The sequence below is a fragment of the Macrosteles quadrilineatus genome, unplaced genomic scaffold (assembly GCF_028750875.1).
Source record: "Macrosteles quadrilineatus isolate MER2022 unplaced genomic scaffold, UCM_ALF_1.0 Scaffold_8__2_contigs__length_117827958, whole genome shotgun sequence".
Lineage (NCBI taxonomy): Eukaryota > Metazoa > Arthropoda > Insecta > Hemiptera > Cicadellidae > Macrosteles > Macrosteles quadrilineatus.
Window position 1 is genome coordinate 114,897,902 of NW_026542601.1, and position 16,235 is coordinate 114,914,136.

The window sequence follows — 16,235 nt, forward strand, 5'->3', positions numbered from 1 at the left end:
AAACGGCCCCAGGTGCTTAACGACCCAAGGTGTGAAGGTGTTTAAGAAAATATCTATAGATTTACCTTTGGAATCTATAGAATAACAGGACCAAAAACTAAATAAATTATCGACTTTACAAACGTTGAAAATTGGTTTCAATTTCCCTTATGTACATTCTGTAATTTAGTTCGGATAAGAAGACCTCAGAATCCCAAAGAATTACGAAGGCTGTATTCATAAAACAACATGCAAAAAAATCTGACATGTATTTTTTGCATATAACATTGAGTTATGGGCATCACGAATAAAACCTGTGTAAATTGACTTTTGCATTAAAATGAAATGAAATCAAATAAGCCCAGTTTCATTCAAACACACAAAAATACCGCATTGAAAAAGTAACGTTGACAGGAAAAGTAGCTATAGCCTTTTACAAACAACACACTTAGTCTAGTGGTTCACGTCTCGGACCTTGGTGCGGGAGGGACAGGTTCAATTCCCGGCACATCCACAAGGAATTGTACCGATTTCCTTCAAACATTACGTTCAGTACACATGGTACAATTGACTCTCGTCTACATAAAATCCCCCCATTGCCAGCTGTAGTTATGCCTTTTTGACCCAGTCGTGGGACAATATAAACAGAACTCGGCACGATTGATACGTTGGCTCTCACACAAAACACCAGAGGTCAGGAAAATGGAGAATAACCAACCTCGAGTCAAGGGAAGGACAAGTAACAAATCGAGGGCATCAAGCACTATCAGTCAGAAATCCCAGCCCCTACTTCAACAGAATTTATTCGCCCATTCCTCACGTCTCTGTATTTGTGAAATAACCGTCTCGCACGAAAGACGTTTTCCTAGAGAATCATTTGATTAGAAAATAATTTCGTCAAATACTATTTATTTTTGTCGAAGTAAATATGTAAGGATATGTTTGTGGAAATGTGTTACAAGGGTTGTATATACTTTTTTGTCCTAGGACGTTAGCCACAAGCCCAGAATTGTTTTTCACATTACCTCAGGCTAGACCTACGGGTTGCGGCATTATCACATGGAAAAAATCCATTGGTGATTAGCAGGATTTGAACCCGGGACCTCTGGAACCGAAGTCCCGCACTCTAACTACTAGACCAGCTCGCTCCCCCATTGTAAATAGTATTGAGATAAGGATAGTAACATTATTGTAATACTAATTAGTTAATACTAGTCTGCATCACCTAGGAACTTGAGTAAATGTGTCTGTAAAATTCGGTCAAACAGAATGATACATGTTTTTTTTTTTTTTCGGGGAATAACTATGCAACAAATAATGATAAGACAACGATTCCCAGTTTGTAGAACCTGGTATTAAGTTACGATGATGTTTCATAAATAAACACTTTACTCCTGGTTGAGTATGATTACGGTACAACTAACAGTATGTACACGCAATATAAAATCATATCTAATACTTTTGTTGGATCATGACGTTAGACTATTAGGTAAGTATCTCTAAACATTTGGAACATCTATTAGCGAAGCAAAACATTACATCGATTTGATAAAATCAACTTATTATTGAGTTAAATGATGACACAGAAATTATTATTATTTAAACTAGATAAATCAGTTTTACAGAATTACTGAATGTGGCATACCTAGGACAAATATTGTGATTTAACACTTGAAAGACGAAAAGTGTATTTTATTCCTTCGAGAAAGTTTTTTTTACAAATTTACTAATCTAGACCAGTAACTATACAATACTCACTGAGAGTGATGAGGTTGATGAACTGGACGACCTGGCAGCCCTCTCTGACCTCCAGGTAGGTGATCTCGCACTTGTAGACAGCCTCGTCGGCGACCTGAAGCTGTCGAACCTTCAGGTGACTCACGGTGCTGTTGGGGGTGTACTGGAGCTCCGCCCTGAGGAAACATATCGGGGTCAGTCGGAGAGTAGAGGTCAAAGGTCAGGTTTAAGTCAGTTCATTATGTTCGATATGGGGTGGGAGGAAATAGCTAATGTTGTGAAGAGGAGATATGGTTAACAAGTAATACAAAACATTGCTAATTTAATGTGCTTCACAGTGTTGACACATTTGAAGGCCTCAAAAAAATTGTATACTTCTTAATCACCAAACAGGATAATGTAAAACAACCAGTTTGAACTACTAGGTGACCAAATTGTTTTCTGATTGTGACAGACCTTAATTAAGTTTATATAAAAATAAATACAATATAGTAGACTGATGTTAAATTACTATTACAGAAAGATTTTAAATGTGGAATATTACCTATGATATACAATATCTGAGATGAAATAACTAACGTAAAAAAAAAAAAAAAACTCAGGTTAATAGTTTTTTTAATATTATGTTTCATTACTTAATAGGAGCATGAAATAAAACAATATAACTATTAAAGGTAAAAATATTGAACTACAATATGAAACAACTTGTTTTAAATACAAAACAGTTGATGATGTGTATGAAATATGGACCGATAACATATTGTGCATTCATATTGCGTGTTTTGAGATATTATTGCTAAATCCGTAAACGCCTGTTGCTAGTGATATATGTTAAACCCTTTTCCGATAATTCACCTTTACCTAAAGCACTTATCAACAATTCATTTCGACAGCTTAACTCTTTTCAAACTTTTTAATATCTTGAATACAGAACATTCTGAACTTCAATACGTATCTTTAAATTCATCCATAACATCACAAACAAAATTCAACTTATTTCAAAATTTAAACACCCAGAGTGAAAAATAAATCGTGTGTCAATAACATCTTACAAAATCTCTCGAGCAAAACCCAACCCAACACAAACCTCACTTAAAACATTTTCAATTTTTAAATATCCCTAGTATAGAACAGCTGGAGTGTGAGGACCACGCAGTCCCTCAGGATAATCCAGGAGGCGGGATCAATCAAGTAGGAAAGCCGGCGCAAGATCTCCCACCGGCTCCTGACACCTTTGATCCAGCATAAACTTCCGTCTGATTTAGCTTCGCACTCAAATATCGCCGTATTTGTGTTTATGTCCGGCGCGAATTGCAGGAAATTCTCCAACCGCTGTTTGGCTTAAGCAAATTTAACCGAGTTGAATACAAATGTACTCCGTGCTTTACCTCTCCGTTAAATAGTAGGTGAGTGATTGTGTTGGGTAATTAAATAATTAAAATATTATTTTAATTATAATCCATATATAAATCCCTAAGTACTCATGAACTTTTGAGAAAACTAAAAGTCACACACCCATAAACCATAGACTTAAAATGTTCATCATGACGAGAAAGCTTTCGCAAAACCATTATTTCATAAATTGCCCTTTAAGGTCGTAATTCCTTACTAAAGGGAACCAATGATCAAATACCGTAGAACCCGTGCATACCCAGGTTCATAATAGGCTTGTTCCCCTTTTAATATATAACATTTCTTGTTTTTTTTTTGTGTTGGGATTTTTCACGAAACCACCCATCGGTCTTGCTATTTTCTATAGTCAACTAATTGCAAAAACAATACGGTGATATTCCTTGCGTGTGTATATAACTTTTTTTCATTTGAGTTTTCTTATGCTATTGGAATTTTTTCCCGTTTGAGGCCGATCGAAACTCTGGCCTTGTTGCAGTTGTTGTGCAACTCAATAACACAGCATCTGCACCTAGAATCAATTCGTGATCGAATCAACATCCTTTAGATTAAAACGCCGCACACGTTAAAATACGGGATTTTATTAACAGTAAAATTTGTATCTTTATCTTTGAAGAATGTTAGCACTGTTGGAATTTTTTCTTTATATGTCTATGCATCGTCAAACCATAAGACAGATGAACAATAATTAAATCGTAACGTATCATAGCTACCTGATTCCCTTTTTAAATTCAGATTATTCTAATTACACTTTAGACCTATATTTTCTTAACCTATCCTACACAATATCAAAAAAGGAAATAACTACAGTACCTGCAGTATGATTTTAGTTTAGTAACTCATTCTTTGCCACTCAACTCAGTCAACGACATTGTAAAGCGAACCGTATCGCTAAATTCGTAAAATTCTAATACGGGGTTAAATGAGGGATGTAATACATTCTCGGTAAAATTACTGACTGTGAGATCTGCAGAAAGAGCGAATTGAGAGTTGAGTGCTCGTTTTAACATATGAATGCGATCCGACCCATTCATGAAAAGCTACTTGTAATAATAATCGGATTTCCGTCCGAGAACTCTCCACTCAAACACTGATTGCGATTCTAAATAACTTCGCTTGTCAGCATTGAACTTGCCTAATGCACGGTGATTTGCTGGGGATGTTCTCAATGGAATTATATACTCTTGTGTCATAAGGGTCGTTGGGGGCGTTGCAATCGGATGGGTGGATAAAGTCTGTGTTGAGATAAATTTCTTGTTTGATGGGGAATTAAAATAAAAATATATATTTTTACTAATCTTATACAAAGTTTAGCTCTCAAGAAAGTAGCTTCTAAAGTTTCCAATTGTTGATGTTTATATTTTCCCCCGTTAAATTGAGCTCTAAACCAGTTAAGAAAATACTAGGTTAACAATACAGTATCAACGATTTCAAATCAATTCTTAACATTTAATTTGGTGGTACACGTGTTTACTGCTTGATACGATGTCCATGCAAGTATTCTGTCAACGATTTATCAAACTACTCTACAGTATACCACCCTACTATTTATCCTGGTAAACCTAGGCTACTATCGTGTTCATTTTAACGAAATTTATAGACATTGTCGTCAATAAACAAATAAAGCCATTGGCTATTTCCTAGACAATATTAAGTTTGTATAGACAACGGAAATTGAAAAAAAACCTAATACTACTTGACCTGAAAGTATATTAAATACGTCTGCACTTGTGTACTCATCACGTTTAGAAGCCCGTTTCAAAGGGTATATATTACATTCATTGTGCCATAGCTTAAACAAATTCCTACCATACTATCGTTACGAAGTAGGAAATACTTGATAAAAAATAATATTGCTCTAGAGCTTATAGGTGAAGATTCCTATTTTAAATTATTGCATCTAACCTCCATCGTTAATAAACTTGCTATACAGGGTGGCTGAAAAGTAACTTACATCCACCCTTAACTTTTCAACCATTTGAGATATTTGAAATCTGTTTGTGGCAACTTTCTTAGCCATGAAAGGCTACAAAAATTATAGTCAATTTTGAAAATTTTGCCCATAGGGGTAGTGAGGGTAGGGGATAGCTAAAAATTATCAAAAAACAAGTATAGTCGAGTTTGGTATAATTTTACAGGTCTTGACAAAACATAACAATTAACATAAAGAAAATAGTAATTGGACCATAAATAACAAAATGGCAGCTAAAATGATTAAGACGGGAACCGGAGTTTTGCCAACGGGTGTCAGGTAGATGGGGGGGATGCCTTTGGCCACCTCTTGGTGCGGAGATTTGTCAACGGTGGTGGTGGGAGGAAGAGTGTGACGGAGGGAGGGAGAGCGATTGTCAGGGTTGTCTACGCTTGGCAGTTATGTGCTTGTCGCAGTGGGTTAGGTTAGGTTAGGTTAGTTTAGGTTAGGTTATGTTAGGGTAAAAATGCAATACATTTCCTTTCACAGGCAGAGGTGCATAACTCCATTACTTTGAACACAGTCAGCATCCTGTCTGGTTTGTCCACCCTTAGCGGAAGCCACCCTCACGGTCACGTGTAATCTCTCTCTCTCTCCGTCAACCTCTCGCGCAACCCACAACCGTTGGCAAAACTCCGCAGTATGTGGAATTCATGGATGGGGACCCTTTCTACCTGATACCCGTTGGCAAAACTCCTACACTCGATTAAGACAATAGTTTTTAAAAGTAATTTTGAACTGCCATTTTGTTATTAATGGTCCGATTTTCAATTTCTTTATGTTAATTGTTATGTTTTGTCAAGATCTGTAAAATGATAACAAACTCGACAATACTTGTCATTAAAAAAACTTTGAGCCACCCCCTACATCCACTACCCCTAAGGGCAAAATTTTCAAAATTGACCATAATTATTGTAGCCCCTCTAATATCTACGAAGGTTGCTGCAAACTGATTTCAAATATCTCAAATTGTTGAAAAGTTAAGGAGGGCGGGTATAAGTTACTTTTCAGCAACCCTGTATATCGGTAGAACTAATATTTGTTCCAAATAGGGTAACATACTAAGCACATTACAGTGTTGCATTCTAGTTTATAGTCTAAGGGTTATGAAGGAACACAAGCTTTTAAGTTGAATAGCTTCCGGCGGCTTGAACAACCGAACAACATAAAGTTTACGGTTGCCCGGTCATAATCGAAGCCACGCCAGTCAGGTGAACGACTTTGGTGTATTTTCATTGAAAACCTCAATAATGGTTTGATTTTTTTGTAGATTGATTCTATAAACTTTTATGTAAGCAGTATACATTTATGAAATGAAATCAGAATACTCCCTTCTTCAGGCGAACTTATTACCTCATGGCCCTTTCTTACAGTTAACGTATTGTTGCGGGCTTAGCAGGTTCTTTACAAATAAAACTTGGCGATTTTAAAATAGCTATTTTATTTACACTAATATTCTGTATTTACAATAATTACAATTTCCTAACACCTAACTAACCCTATCTAAACCTAGCTAAAGCCTATTCTAATTTACAATGTTTCTACTTACAGCTAGCCTCTACAGGATTTATCCCTACTTCTGTTACAACACTGTCACTACACTGTCACTAGAGACACTACACTGTTACTGTTACTCTCACTGTCACTAAACTGTCACTGCCACTAGCACTAGCACTGGTCACTAACACCGACGGGCACTTGCTGCGACGATTCTCGGAAGGCTCAACTCAACTCAACTGCCGTGTGCTGGAAGACGGTCCCTTATATGAGTTTGTCGTGGAACATTCTAGAGTGGAGAGTTCGAGCATCCGTTGTTTACAAACCGGCGTAGAAGTAGAAGGTTCTAGGGCCCCTATTGAGGTAGTCCGTTGACATAGGTCTATTGTCTATCAGTGGTGCGTTCTAAGAAACCCGTGTAAACAAACAACCCTTTTGTGACGGCGCCTGGCTATTGTTGCGCGGGGTTCCTGACTTGTAACACTACCCCCTCCTTAAGACTGTTCTGCCCCAGAACAGATTTCTCTCGAAGCTTGAGATCTTCTGGCAATGTCTCCGGTCCCCCACGGGTTGAATACGCAGACCACAATGTCGATGCCAGTGTCCTCGAAAAGTTCCTGCACCATATTTCTTACAGTCTTCCATTCCAGTCCGTCGTAACCACATCCCAGCCTTGGAATAGCAAGCTTTTTGATTCCAATCTGAAGAAGTTTGTCTCGCAGGTCTTGCAGGCTTTTCTTCAACGATTCATTGGAGGGCTTCTGGCTTGACGCTTCCTTCGTAACGAGGTAAAACAAATGCTGCCCATTGCGCTTCAGGTAAAGGGTGGTGCCAATGGCGGGTCTCTGACGCTCAAGGGCTTCAGTCCCTCCAAACTTTTTCCTGAAGACTGTGGCTATACCTCGCGACGCTCTCAGGTCTTCTGCTACGCAGTGGGCCAAGGCATAATCCACTGGCAAGGTGAAGAGGTCCTTATATAACAGTTTCAGTTCCGCCTTTCCACATTTCTCGGGCACGAAGTCTCTTGGTTCGGTTGAGATGTTGCGAACTTGTTCATCTTGTTGGCCGTGATCTCCTTTGTAGGGTGCAAGCCTGTTGAAATGGACTATTTTGGGTTTGCCATTTGGTTGCTTCTTAATCCGGTAGATGACATCATTTAGACGGGAAATTACTTCATAGGGTCCTTCCCATGAGTTCTGGAGTTTAGGTGAATATCCACGACGCCTTCGGGGATTATGTAGCCACACGAGGTCTCCAGGTGTGAACCCTCCTTTCTCGGCCTTCACGTCGTACCTCTCCTTCATCCTGTCACTTGCTCCAGATATGTTGCGACGGACTTTCTCATGTATCTCGTCCATCCTCTTCCGCAGATGAGATACGTAGTCCTCGCCAACCACACATTCATCTGGTTTCAAGCCATACTGTAGGTCGCATGGAAGACGGAGCTCTCGGCCGAAAACTACGTTGGCTGGAGTCTGACCGGTGGTTTCGTTGACAGAACTCCTATACGCAAGTAGGAACAGGTGCAGGTATTAGTCCCAGTCCCGCTGATGTTCGGAGACAACTTTTGACAGATATCTTCCCATCGTCCTGTTCATGTGTTCTACCATGCCATCTGACTGTGGGTGCAGAGGTGTTGTTCGAGTCTTCCGGATACCAAGAACTTCACACATTCTGGAGAATACTGCTGACTCAAAATTTCTTCCTTGGTCAGAATGAAGTTCGAGCGGGACGCCAAATCTGCTCACCATTTCCTTGATTAATATATCTGCAACTGTTGCCGCTTCCTGGTTAGGCAATGCATAGGCCTCTACCCATTTGCTGAAGTAATCCATTGCTACCAAAATAAATCTATTTCCAGAATCAGACATGGGGAACGGTCCTGCTACGTCAATGGCGATGCGCTCAAACGGGGCACCTACGTTGTATTTCCTCATTGGGGCTTTTCGTTTGTTGACAGGGCCATTTGATGCTGCGCAGGTCGCACACCTTCTGCACCAGTCTATGACGTCGTCTTTCTGATTAGCCCAGTAGAAGCGCTCCCTTACTTTCACCAGTGTACGATGTACCCCTAGATGGCCTCCAGAAATTCCATCGTGCACTTCCCTTAGCACTTCAGGAACCCTCTTCCTTGGAATTATTAGTTGGAGTTTTCGGTGCTCCCCTTCCTCCGATTCGACGACTCGCTTCAAAACTCCTTCTTCCATTAAAATCGAGTTCCACTGCGCCCAGTAGGTCTTGACGTTCTTAGACAATGGAGCAATATCTTGCCACGACGGTCTTCCTTTATTGTCTATCTTCCACTGCATGACGTGTCTTAGGTCTGGGTCTTCCTTCTGGTCCTCTGACAGTTTATTACTGTCCCATTCGTCGTCCACGGCGGTCACGCGATGAACTGATGCACTTTTGTCTTCCTTGCGTGTGCAGTGCGCGCAGCTGTCCCCACATGGTCTTCTAGATAGTGCATCTGCATTCCTGTGGCTTGGCCCCGCACGATGGATTGATTCGAAGTCATACTCCTGTAATCTTTCTAACCATCTCGCAACCTGTCCTTCAGGAGACTTGAATCTTAGCAACCACATCAGTGCGGCATGGTCGGTTCTCAGGAGAAACCTTCTTCCATACAGGTACTTATGAAAGTGTTCTATAGACTTTACCACTGCGAGAAGCTCCCTCCTGGTGACACAGTAATTACGCTCAGGCGCTGACAGGACCTTACTGAAGTATCCGATCACATGTTCTTCTCCATCTTGAAGCTGGGAAAGGACTCCTCCAATGGCTGTATTGCTGGCGTCCGTGTCTAGTATGAACTTTCCGTCTGGTCGTGGGTAGCTCAATATGGGTGCGCTGCATAATTTGGCCTTCAGCTCTTCAAAAGATTTCTCGCAGTCGTTGTCCCAAACAAAGGTTCTCTTGTCTTCCGTCAATTTAGTTAGTGGTTTGGCAATATTAGCAAATCCTTTTACAAATCTTCTGTAGTAAGCGCACAGCCCAAGGAAGCTCCTAACTTGGTGTTTATCCTGAGGTATTGGCCAATCAGTGATAGCTCTGATCTTCTCCGGATCCACAGATACTCCTTTGTCTGATACAACATGGCCGAGGTAATTAACCTGTTTGCGGAACAAGTTGCACTTCTTGGGGTTCAACTTGAGATTAGCCATCCGCAGTCGCATGAAGACATTCTCCAGGTTCTTCAGGTGGTCTTCGAAGGATTTGCCTAGGACGATAATGTCATCCAAGTATACCAGGCATGTTTCCCATGACAATCCCCTGAGGACGTTCTCCATGAGCCTTTCAAAAGTAGCAGGGGCATTGCAAAGACCAAAAGGCAGCACAGTGAATTGCCAAAGTCCTGTCCCAATAGAGAACGCTGTCTTCTCCTTGTCCTCAGGAGCGAGCCCGACCTGCCAGTAGCCACTTCTGAGGTCTAAGGTTGAGAATATCTGACATCCTCCCAGAGTGTCGAGTGTGTCATCAATCCTGGGTAGAGGGTAGCTGTCTTTCTTGGTGACATTGTTGAGAAGGCGGTAGTCTACGCAAAATCTTGTTGAGCCGTCTTTCTTTTTCACTAGTACCACAGGTGACACCCAAGGGCTGCTAGAAGGCTCGATGACACCATCCGCTTCCATCTCCTTTATGATTCTCTCGGCTTCGTCACGTTTTGCCAGTGGGAGTCGTCTAGGGGCCTGACGTATGGGATTTGCATCTCCGGTGTCTATCTTGTGTTGTACTATATTCGTCCTTCCTCTAGGGCCACTTCCGTACTCAAAGACATCTTGCCATCTAGTAATAAAGTCTTTTATTTTTGCACTTTGTTGATGCGTCAGCTCCTGACAGGTACTCTCCATGAAATCTTCTAGCTCCTTTGGTAATCCATTTGGAGATGGCGGGCATGATTTTAGTTGACGTACCACCGAATTAACAGCCACGCACGTTCCGATCGTTACTCCTCTTTTTATCGTAACAGGAAAACCATTCAAGTTCATCAGTTGCACCGGATTTTCATGTCCTAAGTTAAATAAGGATCTGGCGACAAAGACACCACGTCCAAGCTGGGATTCACTGTCACTTGCTGGCTCCAGCAGAACACTTTGCCCACTAGTCCAATCTCCTTCGACTGTGGCTTGAACGATGACCTGGCTGCGCGCTGGTAGCGTTGTGTCTTCCAGTAGAAGTACGCGTGCAGAGATATCTTTTCCACGCCGAAGTATGACATCTTCGTCTCCGAGAGTCACTAGTCCTCTTGACATGTCCAACTTCAGTCCGTACTTCACCATTATATCGGTTCCCAAAATCACGTCCTCGTCTATGTCGGCAACAAGTGCGCAGTGTTGAAACACGCAGCCGCCGATGTGGAAGGTAGCAACCGTCTGCCCATAGACCTGAGCCAGCTGACCTGTAGCTGTACGTAGAGACCATGATGTTGGTGAAATATCTTCCGTCGACACAGTGTTTGGATTCAGGATGGTCATAGTCGCCCCGGTGTCCAGAAGACAGCTTTGGAGACGCCCGTTCACCTTTCCGTCGACGTAGAAACTGCTCGACTGACTTCCCAGTGAAGCAACTTTACCACTTTTCCTCGGGGCTTTCCAATCGCGGGCTGACGGTTGCCCCTTTCCATCAACCCTCCTTAGTTTTCCTGATTCGGTTCTGGTGTGGTCGAAGGACATTTACTCCGGGGATGTCCCATCTGTCCGCAGCTCCAACAGCGTATCTGCCGGCGACGAGTTTTTAGTGCCTCCAGCACTCTCTTTACTAGCTCCTCGATGTCCAGTGGAGTTGTAGGTTCTGCGTCTGCCACGCGGACTCGAGCCTGGCCCCTCACCGACTGTCGCACAGCCTCGAACTCCAGTGCCTGTGTCAGTGCGTCACTCAGGGTCTTTGGTCTGGCGAGCTTCACTGCCTGTTGAGTCTCAGGTTCACGTAGACCGTCTAGGAATTTATCCACCGCCAAACTCTCGTAGACATCATCCGTGACCGATGGATAAGCGTTTCTCACCAGGCGAGCAATGTCGGCTTCAAACTCCTGGAGTGACTCATTGGACTTCTGGATCCGGTTCCGCAGCTGTGATCGGTAGAGCTGGTCCATGTGTCGATGCCCAAAGCGCATGTCCAATCTCCTCACTAGTTCTGGGAAATTCTTCCGCTCCGCCATTGGCATAGCATGCAGAACAGCTAATGCATCGCCCCGTAGTGCAAGGCACAGTGCTGAAGCCTTTGTCTCCTCGGTCCACCCATGGACCATAGCCGCTGTCTCGAAGAGAAGCATGTAGTCCTCCCAGGGAGTTTTGCCATCGAAGTGAGGGACGATGTTCTGAGGGGCAACGGCAGCAATGGTGGGCGCTGGCTTGGAGATCGTTTCTAGGACGTTATCCTGCTGAAGTTCGCCAGTGCTAGCCGATGACGCAGGTGTGAAGCTCCCCGATGCAGCCATTTCCTGCCTAAGCTTAACTAACCTATCTTCTAGATTTTTTTCTATACAATTAAATTTCTCATCCATTTCATTAATCCTACTTTCTAAATCATCAACTTTGCTAGAATACTCATCTAACTTGTTCAGCATTTTTGATTCTACATTCGACATTTTTGACTCTAATGCTTTACTGTTTTCTAATATTTTTGACTCAATATTTGCTTCTAGGTTTGACATTTTTGAATCTAATGCCTTGCTATTTTCTGACATTGACTCTAATGTTTTGCTATTTTCCGACATTTTTGACTCTAACGCTTTGCTGTTTTCTAACATTTTTGACTCAATATTTGCTTCTAAGTTTTTAAGCATTTTATTAAAATCAGATGTTTCAAATAAAACGTTATCTAGGTCTTCACCTGCATCAATTAAAGCTTGTTTAAGGCGTGCCTGAAGGGCTGATTTAGTTCCACTAGTATCTAGATCTCGTTCTTCTAATTCTCTCCTAAGATCAACTACTTTTAACTCATTAAGTTTCACACCTTTGAAAGCCATTTTTATGCCAAACAATTAAACTAATTTTACAATAAATGATTTTTTCCTTTGTAAACAAATTTACGACACAAATTACTAATATGTAACAAAGACCCTGATTCTTACTAATATCTAATACAACTAAAATTAAACTCAATATTTTACAATTATAATCGCCAAAATAATGCCGCTTTCTGACACCAATTGTTGCGGGCTTAGCAGGTTCTTTACAAATAAAACTTGGCGATTTTAAAATAGCTATTTTATTTACACTAATATTCTGTATTTACAATAATTACAATTTCCTAACACCTAACTAACCCTATCTAAACCTAGCTAAAGCCTATTCTAATTTACAATGTTTCTACTTACAGCTAGCCTCTACAGGATTTATCCCTACTTCTGTTACAACACTGTCACTACACTGTCACTAGAGACACTACACTGTTACTGTTACTCTCACTGTCACTAAACTGTCACTGCCACTAGCACTAGCACTGGTCACTAACACCGACGGGCACTTGCTGCGACGATTCTCGGAAGGCTCAACTCAACTCAACTGCCGTGTGCTGGAAGACGGTCCCTTATATGAGTTTGTCGTGGAACATTCTAGAGTGGAGAGTTCGAGCATCCGTTGTTTACAAACCGGCGTAGAAGTAGAAGGTTCTAGGGCCCCTATTGAGGTAGTCCGTTGACATAGGTCTATTGTCTATCAGTGGTGCGTTCTAAGAAACCCGTGTAAACAAACAACCCTTTTGTGACGGCGCCTGGCTATTGTTGCGCGGGGTTCCTGACTTGTAACAGTATTATTGATTCATCTAAAATACTTATTGCCTTTCTTAAATCTTCGCTTTGTCTGAAAACCGATTTGGTTTTAAAGTAAACACAAGTCACACAAATGATTTATCAACAGTAAAAACCTTATCAAACCAAGTTTATTATAATAAATACATATTTTCCATAACAAATTTTCAACAGTCCTAAAAAGTTAGACTTTTTCTTTATTGCCTACATGCATTGTTTTGCTAAACTTAATTGTTTAACATCACTCGCATACAAATATTTTCAGGGTAAATAATAGGTATATAATTGCACATCCAGTAAACTGCATAAGCCATAGGCTCATTTAGATAAAACGATATATGTGCAGAGGTTTCTAAAATTACTTAATTGGTTTGTTTTAGTTAACAGACTTGTAAACACTACAGCAGCACTACAATTATTATTCCACGGAATTTAATGCAGTTGTACTTAACACTGTCAATAACGAAAACTATTTGCGCTTCAATAACTTAGAGGTCTGTAATGCACCTGCATTAATATGGTTGCTTCCCACAGGAAAACACGTTTTGTACTATCAGAAAATGATACTTGATTCATCTTGGAACCCAAAATAAGAGCTATGTTCAGGTAAAGAACTAATGTTCTAAATAGTCTTGTTTACTTATGTTTACTGAAAATAGTTTTTATTAATAAGTCCATAATTCCGGTTTTTGTCGTTTACACATTATCTGAGGTTTTTGGTGATAATTTGTACCTAAACTCCCTCCTAAAAAAAGAGGTGTAAGGTTGTTATAGTTTCTATATTATATTAATAAAGTTTATACAAATCCATTTTCCTACCTAAAAAAACCAAGAACCACACTTAAGAATGGATAGTTAATTTATTTTATAAGAAACTATATCAAACAACGGTTTACATTACCTTTAAATTACCTAAAATCATAATTGTAGCGAATAAAACATACGAGTGAGGTTCTAACCTATCGGTAGTTTATCAGATTAAAGACCTAAAGCTATCTTGAAAGACGAGTCCTCGTTTTAACATATGAATACAGTCGAACTGAATGCGTGAAAGCCCATAGTCAATATTTCCTGAATCAGATTTCCCGAGCCTGGCCCCACCCCTTGAATCAAGTGTATAATACCTGCCTCGTCTGTATAAGCTAAAGTAGCTTTCTTCGTCAAAAACATCATTTTAGGTGATTTAAGGATTAAATTGTGTTCTCTACATTGCTCTTTATCGCATTAATACTTCATTCGTTTGTTTATGTACCACGATGTGATTGTGAATGTAACTCATTGGCTTAAAACATTTTCAAAAGATTATAAAAAAAAAATAATAAAAAATCTAACAAGTTATTTAATGGCGAAATATATTTGGGAATAATTAACATTCTCTTCGTGTTACAGGCAGTTAATTGTTTACTAAAATTGACGTTGTTTATTATTTTTTTTTATTAACTTTTAGGTTATTAGATTACGATCTCTAACATCCATTTGTTTCGTATGGACTGTTAATTAAAAATCATATGAATTTTATTTGGATTTAATGCAATTTTGAAGAGAGTTACTTTAATGCAACAATAATGGTCCTGAACTAAATCAATAAATTAATTAATCTTTATTTTTCTTCGTTGTACTTACACATATCACATAGTATATAATACATTACAGTACCTTAGGCTAAGCAATTACAAAATTATAACTATAACTAACAAAACAGAAAAAAACGACTACTAGCTAGTTATAATCAGTTATTACTATGTATGTTTCAAAAAGAGAGTAGTAGTGTGCAGCTTTTATTTAGAGTTAGAACTTTCTGAAAATCCTAAAAAAATATAGATTGTCTAAAGGTTATCTAAAAAGGTTTCTTTAATTCCAAACGATGTACACAATTTCTTACACATTAAATTTTTGTTTAAAATAAGGCATGTTGGTATAAATGTGTACCAGTCATATTGTGACCCTTATTACACCATTCTACATTTTGAAAGCTTCTTGTTATAAGACTATATGAAATCCAAACATTATAAGTTTTTAATTACTACTGAATGTCTTAAGTGTAAAAATGTGTAAATTCTTTCTTTCCAACTATCTGCTACTTGAACCGTCTAACCTTTGCATGAAATAAAAATTAAACCGTGCAAAGTTAAGCGGAATGAAAAAAAGCTTTTGTTAATCTGCATGAACAAGTGCGTATGAATAGCTTGAGTTTGAGCAGAAATTCATTGTTCTTCTCCATTACACATGTTAAAAGCTTTTGCGAACAGCACTTCAGTATGTAAGCTCTTAATCGGCTCAACCCCGTGCAACGTGGGTCAGTAGTGTTCACTGTGTTCATAGTTCACATTCCATAACTGTTGGAAGATTTACTTAAGTACGTCGAAGGTCTAAACAACGACGTATGGAGAGGGATACTCTTGGAATATATTTGAGCAAGAACATCTAAAAGACGAAGTTATTGTTTTTCCCACTTGTTTTACGAGTATATTTGTATTTTTGTTGAGTTTTAGTAGTTAACGCAACGATTGCGTAAAGATGATGTTAACGACACGAGTAGAAAATTGAAGGTACGAGCCTTGGCGAGTCCCCTAAAAATTCTACGAGTATCGTTAAAACTATTTTTGCGAATTGCATACACTACCTTTCCTATGACAGTGTTTTAATTACTAAAAATTACTTCTCATTAACTTCTAATAGAGGTTATTTTTCCATTGCAACTGACAGTGATGCAACGAAACATTGTACCAAACACTAATTGCAAAACTCAACAAATAAATTGGCCTGAACAGCTGATTTGCTGAAGTTCGAATAATTACATTAATTTTACTTCTTCTCTTTCAATTCTTGTACCTCATTGGTCCGTTACCCATGTTGTTGTAAAACTATGCTGTTATGAAATGCTCAAATCAA

General features: G+C 39.6%; 1 protein-coding gene across 10 annotated transcripts in view; it reads right to left on the bottom strand.

Moving 5' to 3' along the window:
• LOC128999884 (hemicentin-2-like) overlaps positions 1–16,235 on the bottom strand; it is a 397,910-nt gene that overhangs the window by 62,616 nt on the left and 319,059 nt on the right. For all 10 annotated transcript variants that reach the window (XR_008491326.1, XM_054426630.1, XM_054426626.1 and 7 more), the window contains one exon: positions 1,738–1,892. Coding sequence is in view for 9 of the 10 variants with exons in the window: in XM_054426630.1 (XP_054282605.1) it covers positions 1,738–1,892 (155 nt within the window). In the remaining variant the exon portion in view is untranslated. The remainder of the gene's footprint in view (positions 1–1,737; positions 1,893–16,235) is intronic.